Source organism: Schistocerca gregaria, chromosome 7 (assembly GCF_023897955.1).
Source record: "Schistocerca gregaria isolate iqSchGreg1 chromosome 7, iqSchGreg1.2, whole genome shotgun sequence".
Lineage (NCBI taxonomy): Eukaryota > Metazoa > Arthropoda > Insecta > Orthoptera > Acrididae > Schistocerca > Schistocerca gregaria.
In genome coordinates this window covers 240,957,219-240,980,072 of record NC_064926.1, presented here as the reverse complement: position 1 = coordinate 240,980,072, position 22,854 = coordinate 240,957,219, and the positions used below count along the sequence as shown (strand labels likewise).

General features: G+C 43.3%; 1 protein-coding gene across 1 annotated transcript in view; it reads left to right on the top strand.

Moving 5' to 3' along the window:
- The first annotated feature begins 827 nt into the window (after window positions 1-827).
- The window catches only part of LOC126282188 (protein kibra), a 209,365-nt gene continuing 187,338 nt past the window's right edge, over window positions 828-22,854 (top strand). The window contains exon 1 of the mRNA XM_049981718.1: window positions 828-1,477. Coding sequence (XP_049837675.1) covers window positions 1,350-1,477 — 128 coding nt within the window. The 5' untranslated portion in view covers window positions 828-1,349. The remainder of the gene's footprint in view (window positions 1,478-22,854) is intronic.

Genomic DNA, 22,854 nt, shown 5'->3' with positions numbered 1-22,854 from the left:
CCACCACAACAATACGCGAAATAGATCCATACAATTTCTTTTCCCTCACTAAGGCACTGTCATCACAGCTGTTCACTGTACATGGTCCTCCAGCTTTAGCGTATCGGTTTACCGGCCTGCTTTTTTTCAGAATTTTCCTTATTTCGTTTTTTTCTTTTGTAGCACGAGCAACCATTCAGATGAAATTTAAAAAAATATTATAGCTGCCTTGCCTTAGTATAAATATAGACCATAATATCAATACAGAAATCTGAGACAATCCGCGACACACATTACGCCTCACTCAGAACAAAATGAAGAAAGAAGCGAAAATGATAAAATGTATCAAGAAGCAGGGGAAAAGGAAAAGCTGGAAAAATATTTCCCTCCAAAATTAATATAGAGCATTTCAAGACACAGGAAAAGCGACTAAGCTCTTCGACTTTTTTATCCGTGCTTCTACGAGACCGCGTAACTTTGAGAACTATCGTTAATATTCCACAGTTATCTATTTTATTGTTCTCATTTCGCAATAAAATTGCTGGTCTCGCATATTTCTATTGCGTTATCCAAAATATTATATGTAAACGTAATGCCTATAACAACAGTCTAATTACTGACAAAGCTGTCTCTAACAGTAGTCTTATAGAGACGAACGCCTGCAGTGTATCATTCGATAACACAACACGTACATTTCTTACGTGATTTGCCAGAGAGAAGTCGTAGCAACTCGCCAGCAGTGTTTTGAAATCAGATGTTGGGTTTGGCCTTAAAGCACGCAGTTGAGATGTTTCATCACAGATGGCGCTGGTTCGAGGCGCAGCAGCGAAGTGGGTGAGGTATGCGTCAACTGTGAGCAGCCGACGCGCAAAGCGGCCGCAGGTGCCCCATTGCACTCTTGCGCCGAGCGCCGAACTGTCTGTGTTTACTTCATACGAGCGTGATTTCGTTGTGTACATTTGTGCCTTGAATTGCGTAAAGGTATTTGACAACCTTGTACGACGACAGTTAACATTTGTTTGCCGTGTACAGCGTAAAGTACTTGTTCAGCGTTGTGCGGGAACGAAAAAAGAGGGCGAGTGTCTCCGCCTTTACCGTGTTCGACGACCAACTTGTTTGGAGAGGGCTATTCGTAGTCTCTGCTGGAGTCCACGGGGCCACAGGAGGCCGAACAGCAGTCATTCAAGTTGCTTCATGGTTATGTTAATACGCGCATTCCTTTGCCAAGGCATCTGAGCGCTGATTGGCTGGTGAACATGAGTTGAAGGTGACGTCACGCTTCTCATGATAATGAGGTATTCAACATGGCGGAGTAGCTAGATTGTGAATTGCCAGTTGCTATACTTTTGGATGGATTTAACTAGTGAAATATGCCAAGGAGACGAAATGGAGAGATACCTCTGCCCGACGGTTGGGATTTTGGAACGGACTACGATGGGAAGATCTACTTCATCGATCATAATAGCAAGAAAACAACGTGGATTGACCCGCGAGACAGGTGAGTTGAAAAAGCGACTTAACCCTGCGGAGCCCCACGTCAAATCTCCGAATTCCTTAAATGTTTCTGCTGTATTGTGTCTCGTCATCCGCTGAAGCGCTGCAAAATGTGTTCGCTGTGCTATTTCAGCCTGAGTTTGATTAATGCTCTCGTGAGTTGCTGGTCATTTAAAGCATTTAAATAATAACATACAAAACTCGGGATTAATTTCGTCTCGATTAAGCACATGTGCTGCCATCTCCATGGAAACACGCCGTGTGTTGCCATAACATTTGTTTCACATATTGTATAACTTTGCGAATGAGTGAACTGTAAATATTTTTTCGTTGGTCCTAGTTAATTGTTGTCAAAACAGAACATTAACGTTCGTTGTGTGGATTCGTGTTTCTCGCCGTGCGCTTTGGACAAAGGGTTGCTATTTGATTTGCAGTATGTAAGACATAAAATATCAATGTTTTGCCAGTTATTTACGCGAAAAAATAATTCGTGATTTAAGTAACACGTCCACGAAAATAGTGATTGACGCAGTGTGTGACTATTAGCACATCGTGTTTGGCTTCGAGAAAGATACCGCACGACCAATTTGTTATAACTTGAAATTGGACGCCGGTGTTATTCTTCGCGAATGTGTGTTTCAAAAGGTTTTTCACTGCATTATGTAGTATGTTCATTGCATTCACAGATTACATTCGTCTTGCGGCAAGTAGTTTTCTGCATTCGGCGCAGTCCCAGCGTCTCGTAATAGCCAGAGGTTCCAGAAGTTTTGTTTCTATTTTTGGATGGGCGTTAGCTTTTTCGTCTCGTCGGGCTCGCAGTGTGCATAAGGTTTCGCACCATTTCATGCCTTGCCATCTTTGACTTCTTGTTCCATTGTGGCGACGTTTACATTTTAAGAAATCTCCGAGGATAGTGTTTCATTCACCGGTGCATAAACAACTTTTTTTCCAGCTTCATCTGAGGTGAACACGGACACTGGGGTGGAACACACTTTTTTTTTTAATGCGCTCTCTAATTTACTCGGAATTGCTGTTTTTCCCGAAGGCAATCTATAGCGATTGCCTAGAATGCATTGTAGTTAAAATGAAGCTTGTTTGCGTTGCCGTCGTTCCATTTGCGCTTCACTGACGGCACCGTGCGTGCGGTTCACACATGTAAACGTATATTTGCAACAGGCCGCAGAAGTGCTCTTCTGTTTACTTACCATTGTTGATAGCGCAGGAACCTGTGACACGGGGAAACGGGGGTGTGGCCGTGGAGCGCACGCCGTTTGTTTACATCCCTTCTCACCCCGTGCAGTTGGGTGTCAAGGGCAAGAGCGGGCGTCCGACAGGAATTTGCAGACGGTTGGGGGCTGCGCTCCGGAGTGGGGGCAGCTAGCGCCACCCTTGTCCATTGGCGTTGTCGGTCTGCACCGGGGTCGGGGTAGCTCCGCCCATATTCTGCGTGCCTTACCGCAGTCGGCAGGCGTGCTCAGAGGGTTCGATTCCCACAGTAAACGCAGCTTAGTATTTGGTGTTTACTTGTTGCCTTCAACTGTGCATTGAACCTCTCCCATACAGGACAAAATTGTTTTCAGCTTCATTAGCACACGACGATGTATTTGTTAGGCTTCAGTGTGTTAACAGAAACTGCCAATTTCAGTTTACAGATACATAAATAGTAAACACCAGCATGAAAGGCGAAGGCTGTTTGACACTGGCTGCATGCAGCCGTCATCCCAGTGTTAGACATTTCAGGAGGACAAGTAATTGTTTGACGTCATGATACTTTGGACGGTCTCAGTTAAATTTTCTTTTAAATTTGTATCAAATATCTGATAAAATGTTCTAGCTGCTTTTATTGATGAGTTCAGTTCCGTTCGCTCAGCGCGTATAGTAGCTAATAACCGACCATTTCGTTTATACTGTTTTTTAATTGTGCTAATTTAACTTGTAACAGCATGTACAATATTCGTAACTCACGTCGACTAACGAATAAGTTACATCTCTGTAGATAAGTATTGTGTGATGTGATCGCGAATGCTTTACTTGGTCTTATCGAATTGTTATACAGGGACCTCTGTGAAGAATTCCAATAAAATTCAGCTGTGAGTATTAAACGTTTCCTTCACTACAAGGTCTCGCTTGTTCCAGGAAGCTTTTTTTCCTACCATAGTGACGCCCCAGAGTTCTAATATTCAGTTATGGGACGTTACTTATTCTAAGAAGTGTCAGGCTTTGACGTCTGAGGTTGCGTTTTTGTATGTGCGGGTTGAACGTAAGCGACATTCACTGAGCAAGTCAAGAGAAGTACGCATAATGACCGTACAATCTAAAGCCAAGAGATCTGAAACTTTTTTTATTTCTTTCAGATTTTAATGATGGTAAGCATTGATGAAAATTGATGCTCAGAATAGGATCGAGAAATCATTAATATCCATGAGAGAAGGTTGCAGTTAGTGTGTGTGACAGGAAACACTGTCACCTACAGCTAATCTAGCCGTACAGTAACGGCGCTTTTTTTTGTATCCCAAACTGTATCAGAACGAAGTACATCATGAAATGAATACTGACTCTTGGATAATGTGGTTTGCAAATAATGAGAAGTCAAGTATTTTATTTTTAAATACCCTTGTGACACCCCTGAGGCAAATATCATTGTAGCATAGTGCTTTCCTCCAGTTTTTCTCTACCTGTGTCCGAGATAATGTATGAATATGGAAAAGTATGCACAAACACCCTCGTGACAACATTTAATTCAGTTCTTACTCATTTAATTCACTGTGGTGTCCATAACAGAAAATAGAGAAATCTGCTGTTTGGAGCTATTAGTGGCAGTCGTGTACGATACACACACATGCTATATACACCTTATTCTGGGGACCAGACAAAAAGCTGTGCTATTTGGAAGTTTATGAGGCCATTTAATGAATTCGTAAAGTTTTACTGCGTGATAATGAAAGATATGTACGATTTGTAGGTATGAGACGTAGGCGTTAAAAGAAATCTTTCATGTATGGCATGTAATACAATAGTATTTCTTTTATTGGCTTTAACATGGAAGCTCATATTTTCAAGGATTTTTAGATCCAGTATTATCGGCATGAAAATTTTACAGTTATGTGTGCTCATCTAGTATTTAAGCATAAGTGCGTAGATATAAGTAGCAGTGTGTTAGCAAAAGACGACAATAAACTAGGATTATGTGTCTGTGAATAAAATCACTTTATTCCGTTTATTTATTTAGTGTCCAACAAAGACGACAAACGACAGATCATATGTTTTCATGTGTAAACTGCAAACTTTTCTTCTAGAATACTCGGCCACTCCATCTAACAATTCCATGTGAAATTTCGTTATAGGAATCTTACCCCTGTCAAACGAACAAAAATGTAGCTATCCCGATTTATCTTCCCAATAATGTGTTCTTTTGAAGGAAGTAAATGATGGCGTACACTGCAGCGTTAGACACGCTTTTTCTTAAAAGTGTAAGACACTGTTGAATTGTGTGTTTTGTTGTACTGTCATCACGTATACAGAATTTATTCTATGAGTTTTCTGAATACGCTACCGTGGAGGGATTCTTACCGGCCCCTGCATTTATTGCTTGTACGGTGCAAGATATTCAAGTAAACTATTTAATATCAAACGCAAAATCCACTTTAATAAGAGAGGTCGTGGTCACAAATCTGGAAGTTTGCAATTATGTGTGAAAGGAGGCGCCTGACGGAGGGCAACGGTTCAGATCTCCGACTGACTACCCAGACTTGGTCGCTTTACTTTGCCGGCATGGTTCGTTTGAAAAGGTCATAGCCGATTTCCTTCACCTGTTTGATCGTGTGTTCCGTCCCTAATGGCCTCGTCGTCGACGGGACGTAGACCCTCATCTCCTCTCGAAACTGGACATCTGCCTTTCACCTGCAGTTTCTTTCTGAGGCATCAGCGCGCACCTCACCGACCGACTCAACTCTTCGTCTTATATATCCTATCAGTACCTTTCAAACTCAGCAGAAACTCTATGTCATCGGAAAACAACATTAGGAGGAAGGAGGCAGCACAAAATTTGACTTGACCTCACAGTCATCTTACTGGGTACCACAAGTAGCACACTTTCACAGTATTTCCAAGTAATAACAGTAGGTCACATTTAATTACCACTTTATGAAAAATGGTGGTTTGTTAATGGTTTCCCATAAGTGTTTTGCAAGTGTTATGAAATGATCGCCGTTTTCTTAAATTTACCATGGCAAAAAGTTTAACACTCGCGCAAGACCATCGCAAAACCTGTTTTTATATTTGCATGTTATCTAAACTATTTTCTTGCCGCTTAGTTGAAAACGCCCTGCATCAGATAATGATGTTTAGATAGAATGTAAATACAAACAAAACATTAGTTTTCAACAGCATTTATTAAACTTCAAAAGGAAAGAAAACTGCTGATGATATCGCAGAAGTTAACTCCTGTGCATGAAGCGATCGTAGCACAGTATAATAGAATTATTAACCTTTTGTTTGATACAGTTTTTTAAAATCCTGTGTAGTACAATGCTTCTCTGCCCAAGCGATTCTTATAGCCAACGCAGGAAATCTATAACTGCTGTCCTGTGACGATAGCTTTATACATTTACCTTTAGAGTATTTCAGATGAATCATTACAAGCATGTTTACTGTCTTTGTCTTCCTTTTGTTTATATTTTTCTTCATGTCCCCATTTTCGTCGAGTTTCATGTCGGAAGTACCATTATTCTCAAACTGCACTGTGCATCCTTGGTTTTCTTCTCCACTTATTGGAAGGAATAACTGACAGTGGTTTTTTGTTACGGCACTCAAGACGTACTTTCATTTTATATGTTGCTGAAGTTTTAACTCATTGTGCATTGGCGTCTCCGTAATACTCCCAATTACCGAGAATCACTTTTCATCAGCCTTTATTCTGCTCTCGATCACCGATTATGTTCTTAATCATAGGTGGTACCATAGTACCGAGTTGTATGAAATGATTGTTCAAAGTCGCCTTCGATGCTGTATTCGGTGTTTGTTGTAGTGGCACCGGGAAAACATCCTTCGTCAGGTCAAGGTACCGGAAGTCGAGGTCGTCTGGCGCTACTCTTGGAATTTTACTGATGTCGGCCCTGCCAACTGGTTTGTCTCCGAATTTCGGGTCAACTTATGAAGGTCATATACGCATGCATTACGGTAATATCGAAGAGACGAGTGCCATATGAAGCAGTCATATGATAGTACGTGCCATATGTAACAGCCGTGTGCCGATCATTAAGAAACCCTTTAAATGACAACAGTTTTTTTTTTTCAAACCTAACAAATACGTGTCAAAATGTACCCTTTGGGAATACAATAAACCTGATTATGAATTTTAAATCTGCTCTAAAATATGATGTGGTAAATATTCCTACCAACGAAGCAGCAGAAAAACAGTTATTAATGGTAATTATAGTTGTTTACTGGTGGTATATATGTTAACCATTGTCACCTAAAGAATGCACGCAGTGTCATGGAATTAGAATTCAGGTAATGTCGCTATTATCCAGTGTTAGTGAAGGGATTAGACCTGAGACTGATGTTTGTGAGGTATGTTCATATAAAGGCGGTGGTCTCGCGGTTCTAGGCGTGCAGTCCGGAACCGTGCGACTGCTACGGTCGCAGGTTCGAATCCTGCCTCGGGCATGGATGTGTGTGATGTCCTTAGGTTAGTTAGGTTTAAGTAGTTCTAAGTTCTGGGGGACTAATGACCACAGCAGTTGAGTCCCATAGTGCTCAGAGCCATTTGAATCATTTTCATATAAATGAGTCGAGCATCCGCTACAAGGAATCGTGTTGTTTATGAAACCCATGATGCCTCTACGGGCCTTAAATACAAAATTTTGTTTACAGACACGAGATAGACATCTATATGCTCGAGGACACATACAACTTTTACAACTTCTAAGAGTATGTGGAGGAGACCGATTTGAGGAAACCACTAATGCTGCAATCAGAACGGTTACTTGAATCCCTCTCTTTCTAGATACAACCATTTCTGCATCACGTTACTTATTCATTTATTGTTTATGGAGTATGACCAGATCAGAGTCTTCTTAATGCCCTCTCTTAAATCAAACCAAGAAATACAGATCCAAAGTTCTCAGTTATCACACACACTTCTAGTTGTATTATCTACATCTGAGAAATTATTAGGAGAACAATTACAGTTACCAACACAAATAATAACATTGGATAATAATACTAATGGGCAATAATAATAATAATAATAAAGGTGTCAAGAATATCAGTAATATTGATTACTTTATCACATTTGAATCTGTGGGAAGGCGAAGAAAGAGAAAATTGAAATGACAATGACAACAGCCCTAAGAAAGGACAGACTTTCATTACAGGACTCTGTCATAAGGTGGAGGCAAAAGTGGTGGGGGAGAAGGTGTTGACAAGAATGAGCAGACAAATACATGGAAAAGATACCTATTGCAGTAGGAGAAGGGTCATTAGCTGTATTTTTAAATTAGAAAGTCACTTAATTTCTCTGTGATTTTAAAGAAGATCATTTCAAAGTCAGTTTCCTGATGCAGAAAATTATTTTGAGAAGATGACTGTGTTATGTAGCGGTTTAAAGGTAGTTTTACTTTGTCGAGAATGAGTAATTCAACTGTGCTGTTCAGACTTTCCTTATTTGTATACGTTGCAACACCATATCACAGCACAGGCCTACACTGATGGTTCAAGCACCTTCTTGCTTCCCACTGTTGAAGAGGAATTCGGGGATGGCGGTTGCATCTTTCAAGGACCTGTTCATAATACACAGCCTGTGGTGGGGTGGTTACACGACAATAACATCCCTGTAATCGACTGGCCTGCACAGAGCGCTGACCAGAATCCTATAGAACCCATTTCGGATGTTTTGAAACGTCGACTTCGTGTCAGGCCTCACTGACTGACATCGGTACCTCTCCACAGTGCAGCAATCCGTGGAGAATGGGCTGCCAATCCCCAAGAAACCTTCCAGAACCTGATTGAACGTATGCGTGCAAGAGTGGAAGCTGTCACTAAGGCTAAGGGTGGGCAAACACCATATTGAATTCCAGCATTACCGTTGGAGGTCGCCACGAACTTTAAAGTCATTTTCAACCAGGTGTGCGGATACTTTTGATCACATAGTATTAACCGGTAAAGAAAAGCAGTTATGCTAGTGGGTAGGGAGTAAACGGTCGCGGGAAATTTCCTGTACAGGACTGCTTCCGCTGCCGTGTATTTGGTACATGCCAATACGACGTGGTTCAGATCCCCCATTGCTGTTTGGTCTTTTTATCGCAGTGTCCAGAAGTAAAAAATTTTAACTGATGTAGGTGGACGTGGAAACACCCGTGTCCCTGCCTTATGCTAATGATGGACGTCACATGACGTCTACTGAACTTCTCCGAGGCGAACCACGGTGGAGAAGAGACGTTCGGCTATATGGCAGCCCTAATAGTGCTGGGGTACGTGCATTCACAGTTCCAGTCGCGATAAGCAACTTTCTTAATCGTCGATTTGAGATCCTTGTAAGGGATGTTGAACGTAACTGCCTTTCCGTAATGCTCCTCTAGGCGAAGCTGTCAGCAGTTTCAACAAGGAGAATGCGATGACGCCCTTTTGCCTTGCGCCTTTTTCCTCTGCATTCATATTGTGTCGGTCCTTTGGGAAGCCCCCATTTGACAAGTTGGTCCCAGACTTTACCAACAGTTGATCTCAGCCTGTTCAGTGATTTCCAGATGGGCCAATCCGGAGTACCTCAAAGAGGCAGACAGCTGTTTCATTAAAGTTTGAAGATTATCACTTCTAGCTGCCCACAGATGTTGTCTCTCAGCAAGTGACACATATCTTCTGGAATTGAAAGGATTAGATATTTATGGCGTTATCTTCGGGAAGTTTCCTTTCATGTACTCCACTTTGACATTAACGACTGTGATGCAACGAGCTTGAGATTGGAATACTGAACGTAATATTTTTATAATGAAAGGCTTCAGTAAAAAATTGGATGTTACGTACTAAGTGCACCGGGAACTTTTTTTTCTTTATTGTTATTTCATCCCCCTCTGCCCATATGGGCGGGGAAGGGATATAGCCAATCTGCTCTTCAGCCAGTTTGGCAAGTAAAACCAAATTAGATGAAAAAATACTAACATAAAGATGAGATATTTACAAGGATTTTAAAACGTTTTGGAGAGTGAAATTAATGGAAGCTCTTATATATACGAGGATTGGAACTTTAATAGTGGCAACTATTTATTTACAGCTCGTACAAAACAGATACGTGTTTCACAGTTTTGCTGACTTTCAAAGTAGTCACCAGCATTGTATACTCTTAGCAGTGCCAGTTGTGTTGACAGTTCGAGCGGCGCGCTCTGCTGCCAGACGAATTTGTAGTAGTTCTGAAGCGAATGCCGTGAAGAGGGGTCCAATCTCCAAGTTCAGCCAGTTCGTAGATTTAGTTTATTGTGTGATTACTGTTGGCTAGTTAGTAGATGGGGTTTCCGTGTAAATTACCGGCACCTCTAAAACTGCCGAAATGGAAACTGTACATTGTCTACGACATTTTGATCTCATGTTACGAACGCTTGCAGCGAATGCTGAACATTGAGCAAAGGGGTGGACGGTGAGGTGGGTGCAGTGTTGGTCGGGGAGTCGGTGAGGTGAGGCGAGGCGGTGCGACGCGGCCCGGCCCGGCCCGGCTGTCGCCCGTCTCGGTGTCGCCTCCTACGCTCGACCTTGCGTCTCTTGTACATGGAACTGGGAGGTCGCGGCTGCCGAAGCGAGGCGCGCCGCGCCGCACAGCGCCGAGTTCAAGGAGACGCGCGCCATCTGCAGGGAAACACGCGCGCAACAGCAGCTGCGCCGCCGCTCCACCTCCCGCCACGCCGCGCAGCCTGGCCGCCCGAGTTCTCTTCACGCCGTCCGGGGACCCGTCTCGAACGGCTACCCAAGGCGTGACACAAGTTGGCGGCAAATACTATTTTGTTCTTTTTCCTACTACACAGCGTTTTCTAGTACTGTCCGCTTTACCAGTGTACCCTTCCCCACTTCTCAGAACCTCATTATTTCCGAGCTGTCGAATCTTCAAGCAGGAGGCAACCAATCGTACCACCGTTTTGTTGTTGTTGCGTTCACCAGCTCTGCGCGCTAGTCTATCCTGTGCAGGCCTCTTCATCTCCGCACGAATAGTGCAGCCTACGTCCATTGGAACCAGCTTAATTTTATTGACTGGAAAAATAAAATCACAAAGGGATGCCCACAGTGTTCAATTTTAGGTCCACTCCTATTATATGAATGAACTTTCACAGTTCAAAACGCAAAATTGGTACATTTTGCAGACGATAATAGTGTTATAACAAATCCCATTAGAGAAAAAACAACAGAAGAGTTGCTAAATGATATTTTCCAAATAATTATTCAGTGAAACTTCCTGGCAGATTGAAACTGTGTGCCGGACCGATACTCGAACTCGGGACCTTTGCCTTTCGCGGGCAAGTGCTCTACCAACTGAGCTACCCAATCACGACTCACGCCCCGTCCTCACCTTGCAGAACTAACACAAGGTTCGCAGAAGAGCTTCTGTAAAGTTTGGAAGGTAGGAGACGAGATACTGGCAGAAGTAAAGCTGTGGGAACGGGGGCGTGAGTCGTGCTTGTGTAGCTCAGTTGGTCGAACACTTGCCCGCGAAAGGCAAAGGTCCCGAGTTCGAGTCTCGGTCCGCCACACAGTTTTAATCTGCCACAAAGTTTCATATCAGCGCACACTCCGCTACAGAGTGAAAATCTCTTTCTGGAATTATTGAGTGGTTCTTTGAAAATGGACTCTCCCTAATTTTTGAAAAACACAATACATCGAGTCCTGGCTACAACTAATAAGAGTCATACCAACAACTGATGTAGCACACCAGCAGGAGTCAGTACGTAGTGTAGAATGCTCCAAATCTTTGGGTGCATATATTGATGAAAACTTGAACTCGAAGAAGCGTATTACTGAGGTTCTCACACAACTAAGATCCGATACTTCTGCTCTTCGTATAATTGTTTCTCTCGGAAACAAACCAATTAACTTCCTGGGTAATTTTCTGGGGTAATTCACTACTTAGAAAGGAAGTACTGATTACCCAAAAGCGAGCAGTAAGAATAATTTGTTGTGTTCACCCGCGAAAGTCATGCAGGTACCTCCTCAACAAGCTAGGCATTTTAACTGCTCCGTCACAATATACATATTCGGTAACGAAATTCGTTGTTAGCAATCCATCACAACTTGAGGAGAACAGTAATGTACATAATACAAAACCAGAGGGAAAAATGACCTTTATTACCCACTGTTAAAGCTGTCAGTTTCTCAGAAAGGAGTTCAGTATGCAGCAACAAACATTTTTGAACATTTGCCCAATAACACAAAATCTCCGACAGGTAGCAGTTTTTAAATCTAAACTTACTCTAGTCAAGACTTGGTCTGCCTCTACAGTACCCCTCCCTCCCTCCCCCCCCCCCCCCCTCGCCCAGCACACTTCCTTCCATTTACCAGATGACGATTCCTTTATGCCTAAGGTTGTGCCCTATCAGCCGATCCCTTCGTTTAGGCAATCTCTGCCACAACTTTCTTTTTCCCTCAATTCAATTCAGTACCTCCTCATTAGTTATTCAATCTACCCGTCTAATCTTCAGCATTCTTCTCTGGCATCATATTTCAAAAGCTTCTATTGTCTTCTTGCGTAAACTGTTTGCCGTCCGCTTTTATGAATCCGTACACTACCTAACTCTACATAAATACCGGTAGAAAAGACTTCCTGACATTTAAACTTATTTTTATCTTTCACAAATTTCTGTTTTTCTGTGAATGCGTTTCTCGCTATTGGTAGTCTGCATTTTATATCCTCTCTACTTCGGCTATCGTGACTTATTTTGCTGCTCAAATAGCAATACTCATCTACTACGTATAGTATTTCGTTTCCTATTCTAACTCCCTCAGTATCGCCCGATTTACTTCAGCGACATTCCATTAGCTTTGTTATATTTTTGTTCATGCTCATCTTTTCGAGACACTACCCATTCCGTACAACTGCTCTTCCACATCCTTTGGCGTCTGTGATAGATTTATAAGGAGTGATCAAGAAGTTTCCGTTTGAGAGCGTTGCTACAGCGTATAAGCAACGTAGCGCGACTCCGATATGGGTATGTAACCACAGATACCTAACCAAGGGATTAGAGGAGCATTCGTGTCTTTCCGACGTGCGTGCGGTAAATGCAGAAACGTGAACTGTGACTACCTTATTAGCAAAATGCGTGCAAACAGGACCAATGTGTTCTTATTCTTTTCTTGACTGCCGAAGGCCGATCACCGGCGACATCCATTGGAGGATCAAGAATGTGTCTGGGGCATCATGTCTGACGAAAACACCGTTTTGGAATGGTACAACAAGTTCCGTGCTGTTCGTGATTCGACACAAGACGCCGATCGACCTGGGAGACCAACCTCATTCATTACGGACAAATGGGAGATACTCGAGCATCTGTCCTACAGTCCTGATCTCTCCCCATGCGCTTAACACGCCATCAATCCCTCATAAAATCCCTTGAAGGGTCGACGAATACTGTCGGACGAAGATGTGCAGCAGGCAGTAACGGAGTTCTTCACAAAGCGGGACACGGCGTTTTACCAAGCGGGTATCTTCAACCTGGTGCTTCGGTGGGAAGATTTGCCTCAGTGCTCACGGCTAGTTCGCCCGATTGTTACATAGATTCTGGACTTCACGGCGTTCGAACAGGAACTTTCTGATCGCCCCTCTTGAATTTTGATCCTCTATTTCCATATATTTTTTCGGTATCCTGTGCTGCTTGCTGAATGGACACGTTGAACAACACTGGGAATAGACTACAACCTCGTCTAACTTGGTTCTCAACTATCGCTTCCCTTTCATGCCTATCGTTATTGACGACAAACGGCCATATTCGCTTAAGTTAATATCTGCCAAGTCTTTCCGAAGTATCCTGTCCAGTGTAAGGTTACCCATCCACTCGTCTAGTGATCGCAAATTTAATTGATGGCAATCGGAAAGAATTCATTGGAAGGGGGGGAGGAGGGGGAGGAGAAGATCGCGCAATATACAGGTAAACAAGAAAAGAATATGAGCTGTGTTCATCTGATCAGTACCAATCCCATGTCATCTGTTAGATTAAATTGTAGCTGTACGTTATTCATTTTTGATTCAGATAGATAGTAGAATGTATGTGGTTTATATTCAATAACACAGACGAACAGAGTATGTAAATATAGTCACTGTGGCTGCTTCAACTCGCACTCACACGTTTCACTATGGCCACAGTATTATTTTCACTCTAGATTGTGTCATTCTGGAATATTCCGCATAAAAATCACGAAAATTTAGATGAAACGTATGGGTCAGTTACTGTTTCGTATGATTCAAACGCGATTGTTAACCTTAACCACTTGAGATACTTTAGAACCGTACACAGTCTGCTTAATATCTCCTTAGTACCTTATTTTCCTACGTACAACTACTTAATATTCTTCCTCTGATCAGGTTTTCCTTGCTTACTTATCGTCTACCATCACTGGACTTTTTTTTTCATAAATATTTCACGTAACGCCACGTCCCATAGTCCTGAGTGCCTTCAGTGGATTCCAGCGAACACTGACTACATGAAAACGCACGCGGAGAGTCAGAATGTTCACTTGACGAGAAAATTCAGCAAATACTGTAAAAACTGCATTGTCAAAATTAACTTTACTTCTGAGTTTTGTGTGCATACTAAATGTGCACATACCTACAACTGATGTACTTCCTTATGAACGAATTTCTGTCGCTCCAGCAACTGAACTTTCATTTACAGGAGTGTTATAATTAAACTTTCGGTGCTTGCGCCAGTATAGACGCAGTACTACTTGACGTATGGGTACCCAGCTTTATAGGAATGATGTTCAGAGTACAGGATTTGCTTTGTTTGTAGTGTTAGCGTCATGATTAGGGTTCAAGAACATGATTCGGAAGTTCGAATTAACTGGCGATTTGGGAATTGATCCAGGTAGAGACCGACGGCCAATTACACCACAAATTGTTTAAACTTCGTTGATCCATTACGGAAAAAAAAAAGAAATTGTTTAAGTTACTGTTGCCACGGCTCAGAATGCTGGAGTGCATGAGCTGTGTCCTGATAGCTGAGTATTTCTGTGAACAATCTCTAGTGCTGTTCTAGGCTGTCGTGGATGAAGATGGTCGTCACATTGAGCAACTCGTATAAACTGGAACGTAAACATTGTACGCAATTAACGAATGTTGCCCTCTCATCCGGAAATTAAAATGTGTTTCTTTCAATAGTTAATGCGTTATTTCCCTTCCGCTTCTCCTTAAAAATGTTTTCATAACCTTAGACAGGGTTGTAGCCTCTCCCCGATGTTATTCAATCTGTATATTGAGCAAGCAGTAAAGGAAACAAAAGAAAAATTTGGAGTAGGTATTAAAATTCAGGGAGACGAAGTAAAAACTTTGAGGTTCGCCGATGACATTGTAATTCTGTCAGAGACGGCAAAGGACTTGGAAGAGCAGTTGAACGGAATGGACAGTGTCTTGAAAGGAGGATATAAGATGAACATCAACAAAAGCAAAACGAGGATAATGGAATGTAGTCAAATTAAATCGGGTGATGCTGAGGGAATTAGATTAGGAAATGAGACACTTAAAGTAGTAAAGGAGTTTTGCTATTTAGGAAGTAAAATAACTGATGATGGTCGAAGTAGAGAGGATATAAAATGTAGACTGGCAATGGCAAGGAAAGCGTTTCTGAAGAAGAGAAATTTGTTAACATCGAATATAGATTTATGTATCAGGAAGTCGTTTCTGAAAGTATTTGTTTGGAGTGTAGCCATGTATGGAAGTGAAACATGGACGATAACTAGTTTGGACAAGAAGAGAATAGAAGCTTTCGAAATGTGGTGCTACAGAAGAATACTGAAGATAAGGTGGATAGATCACGTAACTAATGAGGAGGTATTGAATAGGATTGGGGAGAAGAGAAGTTTGTGGCACAACTTGACTAGAAGAAGGGATCGGTTGGTAGGACATGTTTTGAGGCATCAAGGGATCACAAATTTAGCATTGGAGGGCAGCGTGGAGGGTAAAAATCGTAGAGGGAGACCGAGAGATGAGTACACTAAGCAGATTCAGAAGGATGTAGGTTGCAGTAGGTACTGGGAGATGAAGCAGCTTGCACAGGATAGAGTAGCATGGAGAGCTGCATCAAACCAGTCTCAGGACTGAAGACAACAACAACAACAACAACCTTTCATTGTCCTACGATCGCTAGTTTTTCATGGGGGACATCTCAAATAGCGGAAGTTTAATTTAACCCCCCCCCCCTGTTTTGTTTAATGAAAAATATCGTTAAGAAATTGTTGAAGCAAAGCTCCGGCGCAGTAGGTGATTTATGTGCTTGGAACACGAATCACAAACTGTGTGGTTTGTGCACTCACAAGTACTTACTTTATGTAGGAATATTTTACAGGTGTACTAATCATCAGTTGACTGTACAGATATTGCACCAGTAGCGAGCCCCAGGTTGTTTCGCCTCGAGTAGGATGATGTGGGTCCAGCTCCGAGCCGTTTGCGTTGCGGATTTCCCCATGCGGACCACTGGCTGCGTGCCACGGAGAGGGGTCCAAAGGAGCAACGCCGCCCGCCTGCGGTCCCGCGTTTTGGAATGCGGTCGGGGGACGCGGCCTTCGAGTTAAAAGTCTGTCTAGAATCTCGCGCGTCACACGGCCGGACCACTTCGTGCGTAAGATGACGTCGAATGGACTCGACTTCTCTCTCTTGTCTCCTCCTTCCAGAACATTGGACGCCGTCGTGAAGCGTAATGAGTGTGGCAGAGCGCTGCAAACAAAAATATCTACACTATAATTTATTTTGGATCCTTTTTCCTCACACCCGATAGCGCCCATATTTTTACAGAAATTGTCAGCGGTAGACGTGCATGCAGTAATGCCGATCACTTTCTTCCATTAATACGAGCTGTTCAAATCGAACCTCTTCCCCTTGCTCTAGTCTCGCTTCAGATTCGTGTCTTCCAGTTCCGTGCGTGTTACTAAGTTCCTATGATATTTCCTTTCTTCGATTCGCGGGGACCGGAGAGGGTGGCATCTTGCTCGTAGCATTCGTTAGAACCAGCGCACGAGTAAAACGAAAACGGTGTATTGGAATGTCCTTATTCTTTAAGATTCTTGGAACTGCAGTTGCTTGCGGTAAGACTAGGCAATCGTCGGAAAATTGCACGCTGTCAGCGTTCCAGCTGCATTGTGTTTCGCGAGTAGTAAGCTACTCGGAATGCTGGTCGCAATTACCCTTTTCAGCTCTGCGGGAGCGTGCAGGCATGTAGACACACACACACACACACACACACACACATACACACACACGCGCGCGCACACGCTACCCACATACTAGCAGCAATAAAAGGACGCTGTCTATGTGTGAGAAACATATAGCTGTGTGTTCGATGTGAATAGAATCACCGATACAAAATCTGGTTCTACAGTAGCTATTTGTTGTTGAACCTTCATCAGACCAGAATTCTCTCGATTTATTAAGGTAACGCTCCCGCAAACAGTGTATATTTTATATGGCAGAACAAAGTCGTTACAATAACCGGGCAGACTGTAGATTACAGACGTGTACTTTTTCTTAGTTATAAATAGGCCAAGATTTCATTCATTTCATAGTATTAAAGCCATTCACTCGTTTGGTAACGTGCTTAGTCCGACTATTTGTCAATGAGTTGTTTAAATATGTCACTTTTCTTAGGATGTAATTATTTTTTATGATGTGTATCGTTTCGTTGCAAAGTAATAATTATGTTTCTACTAAGACGCTGACGCGGCAGACGTCGTAAAATTGAGATGTTTAATACCATAGAAGGATATTTCTAGTTCGATGAAGAGCCATTACTCCAAATTCTTCAGAAAACGTGCAAAATAAGCTGCTATAACTTTATGTGTCAATTGTTCTGGTGCTATGTGGCAAGAAGCGTTGGTAATATGTTGTAGATGATTTCGTACATGTTACTCACGATTTCCAATTGCGGTTACTTGCAGATGTATTGGTTCTGTTCTGTTTCGGTACTTACGATGAAGACGATGGTTTGATAATGGACATCTTGTCCGAAATTAGTCACTGCTAGTAAACAACATTTCTTATCGCAACTTTGATAGTTTCAGTAAAAGTAATTCACTGACCTCGTTTTCCTGGACCATGTTGGAGATTAATAAACAGTAGTTTAACGAAAAGGAGGTAGCACGCTCCTTGTCCCAGTAGCGGGTTCATTAGACTAAAAGGAAAGAAGGAAAGTTCGAATTTAAGCTTCCGTGTAAGTTGTTATCCAAAGAGAGCAAACTCTGACTGAATGCGAGTGATGAAGGAATCGCCCCTGATCTTAGTTTTAGGAACCACACACTATAGAATGTAGCAGTACGTTACAGGTAACTAGTGCTTGCTGGGGCGAAAACGTTCTAGAAGAATGCCAGTGGATCCGGCCCGTAATACAGTCTACACAACTGATCCAGTCTATGTGCAGAAATACTTCAGGCGTATTCGGTCTATTGTGGTCCACGACTTTATGTGACCTGTACCGCAAGCGAATTTGTAGAAGGATGGGGAAGGCAATCTGCTAAGCTTTGTAACAAGTGCCCTTTTCGGCATTGGCCTTACCGATTTAAGGAAACCATCATCATCATCATTTAAGACTGATTACGCCTTTCAGCGTTCAGTCTGGAGCATATTCCCCATTATAAAATTCCTCCATTGTCCCCTATTCTGTGCTAACATTGGTGCCCCTTCTGATGTTAAGCCTATTACTTCAAAATCATTCTTAACCGAATCCAGGTACCTTCTCCTTGGTCTACCCCGACTCCTCATACCCTCTACTGCTGAACCCATGAGTCTCTTGGGTGACCTTGCTCCTCCCATGCGTGTAACATGACCCCACCATTTAAGCCTGTTCGCCCTGATTCCTACATCTATAGAGTTCATTCTCAGTTTTTTTTTTTATTTCCTCATTGTGGACACCCTCCTGCCATTGTTCTCATCTACTAGTACCTGCAATCATCCTAGCTACTTTCATATCCGTAACCTCAACCTTATTGATAAGGTAACCTGAATCCACCTAGCTATCGCTCCCATACAACAAAGTTGGTCGAAAGATTGAACGGTGCACACATAACTTAGTCTTGGTACTGACTTTCTTCTTGCAGGAAACCATGGAAAACCTAAAATTAGTTGACCGGGCAGGACTTTAAATCGCCCTTCCTGTGAAAGTGAGTCAATTCTCTTAACCACTTAACTGTGGTACTAGTTGAAATATTCCTTCCTTCTGTCACCAGTTGTGACGTGCAAATAAAAATTGTAAACTGATTTCGTCTTACGGTTATCTGACTAATCTGTTGTAAATAAGCAGTGAGCCGTAGTTTGTGCTAAATGTTTGCTCTAGTTGTTGAAAATTGTGCTAAATGTTTGCTCTAAACCTTCTGCTGATGCTTCTAAAGATTTGTTCTACTTTGTAGAACTGATTGCCTAGAAGGTAGCGAGCGAGTAGCGCTTTCGAAGCCTCACAGGGTACAGCAAGCGCTGTCAGATAGTAAAGTTGCCGTCGTCGTGTGGACGGACGCGAATGCTAGGAATTTCTACAGCAGGCACTGTTAACTACTGCCTGTGTATGGGTATGGGTGGGCCACATTTGCTGCACGCTGCAGACCCACGGCGACCTTCTGGATGAAAGCGCGCCATTATTTTCCCCGCCTCGTGAAAGGCACCAGTCGCCCGCGGACCGCTTATATGCCAATTATTATGTGCTTGCTTTCTGTAGATCTGCTGCTACAGCCATATACAAAACCTTTGGTAAATTCTTCCCATTAAATTCACGTATGTAGCACGGGACGAATGGTTGTTACCACACATATCTTGAAGTATAAATCCCACAAGATGGCAAACAAGGCAAGGAAATTAATTCAAGAGTAAATGCAGGAAAGTTCACTATTGGAACATTAAATGGTATTTTATGAGAGCGACAGATTGGAAAGGGCACAAAAAACAATCTTCAGTGCAATTACGAGGGCTATTCGTTTTTCAAGGCCAGACCGATCGCGAATAAAAACCACAGTGAAAATGTTTCATTTACAACATTCAGATACACTTTGCAACTACATAGTCTCCATCCGACTTAGACATTCCTCGTAGCAATATACATGGAGACTGAAGCGATAAATGAAAATTTGTGCCACGGTCGGGATTCGAATCCAGGTTTCCTGTTCGGGCAGATACGCTAACCAGTACGCTGCTGAGGTACTATTCCAATGCAGTTGCAAAATCTCTGCAATGCTGTTCGAGTGTAGGGAGAATACCAACTGGGCTGAGGCGTGAATGGGAATTTGGTCTGTGGAGAGAGTGCATCCTAGGGTAGTTCGAGCAGCTGTACAAAGCCGTTGTGTCAGGATGGCACAGTGGTTAGCGCATCTGCCTAGTGAGCAGTAGACTCGGGTTCGAATCCCGACCTTGGTGCAAATTTTCATTCGTCGCTTCAGTCTGCTTATATACATAATAGATATCTGATACTTGAAAAGACCTGGAGGAGCATATAGTGTCATTCGATTTCTCGTAGTGTTGTACCAGCTTTCCAAAACACTGCTTTCCTCCAATTATCTACGCTGGTTTGCAGCTCGTCGTCTGTGCTAACATGCTATCCTCATGGGCAGTGGTTCATGTGAGCAGATGAGAATAAGAGGAAGTGAATTCCGACCTGTAAAGTGGGTGAACAACCACTTCCCATCGTAAACAATACAGGAGCGTGTTTGTTGTAGCTACAGTGTACGGCCGAGCATTGCCTTGGAGGACAATCCTGATGACAACATTCCTCTTCGCTTGTTCTGTATTATTCTTCATAGATGATTTTCTCGAATAGCCTGACCCACTCTGAACATTATTATCGGTTGACACCCGCTTCCTTGCCTTACAGCCTGCATCAGGAAGGTGACTACATCCTGCACTCTTGCCCCGCTTCGCTGTCACACTCGACTGTTACGTTATGTGTGCTACATGAAATCAGGCGGAAACCACTCAGAATGAAGAATTCGAATGACAGCCCACACTTCACACTTGGCAGGTGACGCTATTGTTCCAGGCATTTGTATGTGATCAATGTCGGTTCAGAACTGAAAAGTGCGTTGTGATGCGATCGATGGTCCTACCAGAGACACTGTACAAGACATTTCCGCAAAGCATCATCGGATTTTCAGTGCAAGTATTATGACATACGGATTAGAAGTACAGACAGTTGGAACCCAGTTAATGAAAAGTTCGATGGCAACTGAGATAGCCGTTTGGGGACGATCTGCAAGGATATCCAGGCTAGAAAGGGTGAGGAACGAGCTCAACTAAGAAGAAAATGGACAAGTTCGATTATTGATTTTGTGGGAGGTATGCGCTGATTGCCTTACGTCACAGCCTCTCTCTCTCTCCCTCCCTCCCTCCCCCTGCCTCCCCCCTCTCGCACGTCCCTCCCCCCCCCCCCCCCTCCCAGGGATGTTGATATCATATGCTACGCTGAAACAACGTCTATGAAGACGAACCATTAATCTAAACTCCATTCCCTTCGAACTGTATCTAAAGCACTAATCACAACAACGCTAGACTCGACTCGTTGCCAACGGATTGTGTCAAAAGTCGTCTATAGGCGGGACTATTTAGTGGCGGCATTCGAATTTCGTAAAGGTGCAGCTTAGCTTGCCGTGTTACCGGGCATAAATCACCAGTGGCTGCACTATTCCCATGCCCTTTATACGGTGAAAGAAAATTCCTATGCTACGCTGTACATTTGTGAGGTTATAATATTTTAGCGGAGAACTACAAGCAACGCGTTTCGAGGTTCAATCTCCCATCATCTGGCTGTCTAAGTGAATCCTAAATAAAATGCAGTTCAAAAGCATACAAGGTTAAAATATAAAAGCAAATTAAACTTATTCGGACTTGGAAGTCCTCGTCTTACTTTAAATGGTAGCCGAGTGGTCAGCGCGACAGACTGTCAATCCTACGGGCGCGGGTTCGATTCCCGGCTGGATCGGAGATTTTCTCCGCTCAGGGACTGGGTGTTGTGTTGTTCTAATCATCACCATTTCATCCCCATCGATGCGCAAGTCGCCGAAGTGGCGTCAAATGGAAGACTTGCACCAGGCGAGCAGTCTACCCGACGGGAGGCCCTTGTCACACAACATATTAATTACCTGATTCCCTGTTCCGCTTATCCATGTTACTGCACATCCACCAAAGCGTTGCGGTGAACACCGGTGACACCAGCTGCCTGCCCATGCTGCGCCACTTCGTAAACATACGTACGGCTCTGATAGACTGCACTGACCCGTCAGCCGTTCCATAACATTACAAAGAGGTTACAAGGGTACAGCGAGACACCATACTAATGCTTATCTCTGCCAGATCGTCCACACCTTTTTTATCCACACGCATCACCACTATATCCTCTGTTGCTTCTTTCAGGGGGTTACTTGTCTCATATATGTGTTTGGGAACTACCGTCCTGCCATAATTGCGCAGGTTAAAAGCGTGTGCATGCTTCCTATGTGTTGCCGAAAATTTCCTGCCTTTACGTCCTATATATTTCGCTTCACATTATGTACACTGTATTTTACAAAACCCCGCTGTGCGGCTGGTCCCAGCGGAGGTTCGAGTCCTCCTCGGGCATGGGTGTGTGTGTTTGTCCTCAGGATAATTTAGGTTAAGTTGTGTGTAAGCTTAGGGACTGATGACCTTAGCAGTTAAGTCCCATAACATTTCACTCACACACACGAGAAAGCCCGCCTGTTCAAATTTGCTTATCATGTTGCCAACTTCATTCTTTATACTACTCTGTCCAGTCACATTAAACGTGATAACCTGTCAAAAGTCTGAAGAACCACCTTCGCAGCGCGAGACGTGCAGGAAGAGAGGCAGTGAGGTTCTGTGAAGGTACCGACAGGGATATGGAGCCTTGCCGACTCCAGTTCCGTAGCCAGCTGCGCTAGGTTTCTCGGTTGAGGATCCATGGCGCGAACAGCCCGCTCCAAGTGGTTCCACAGATTCTCGATTGGGTTCAAATCCTGTGTGTTTGGTGGCCATGGGAGCACGCCAAACTCCTCCTGGTGCTCTTCGAACCACGCACGTACACTGCGAGCTGTGTGACATGCTGCGTTGTCCTGCTGGTAGGTGCCCTCGTGGCGAGAAAAGACAGACTGCATGGAGGGATGGACGTGGTCCCCAAGGACAGACGCTTACTTGTCTTGGTCCTTTGTGCCTTCCAGAATGACAAGATCACCCTA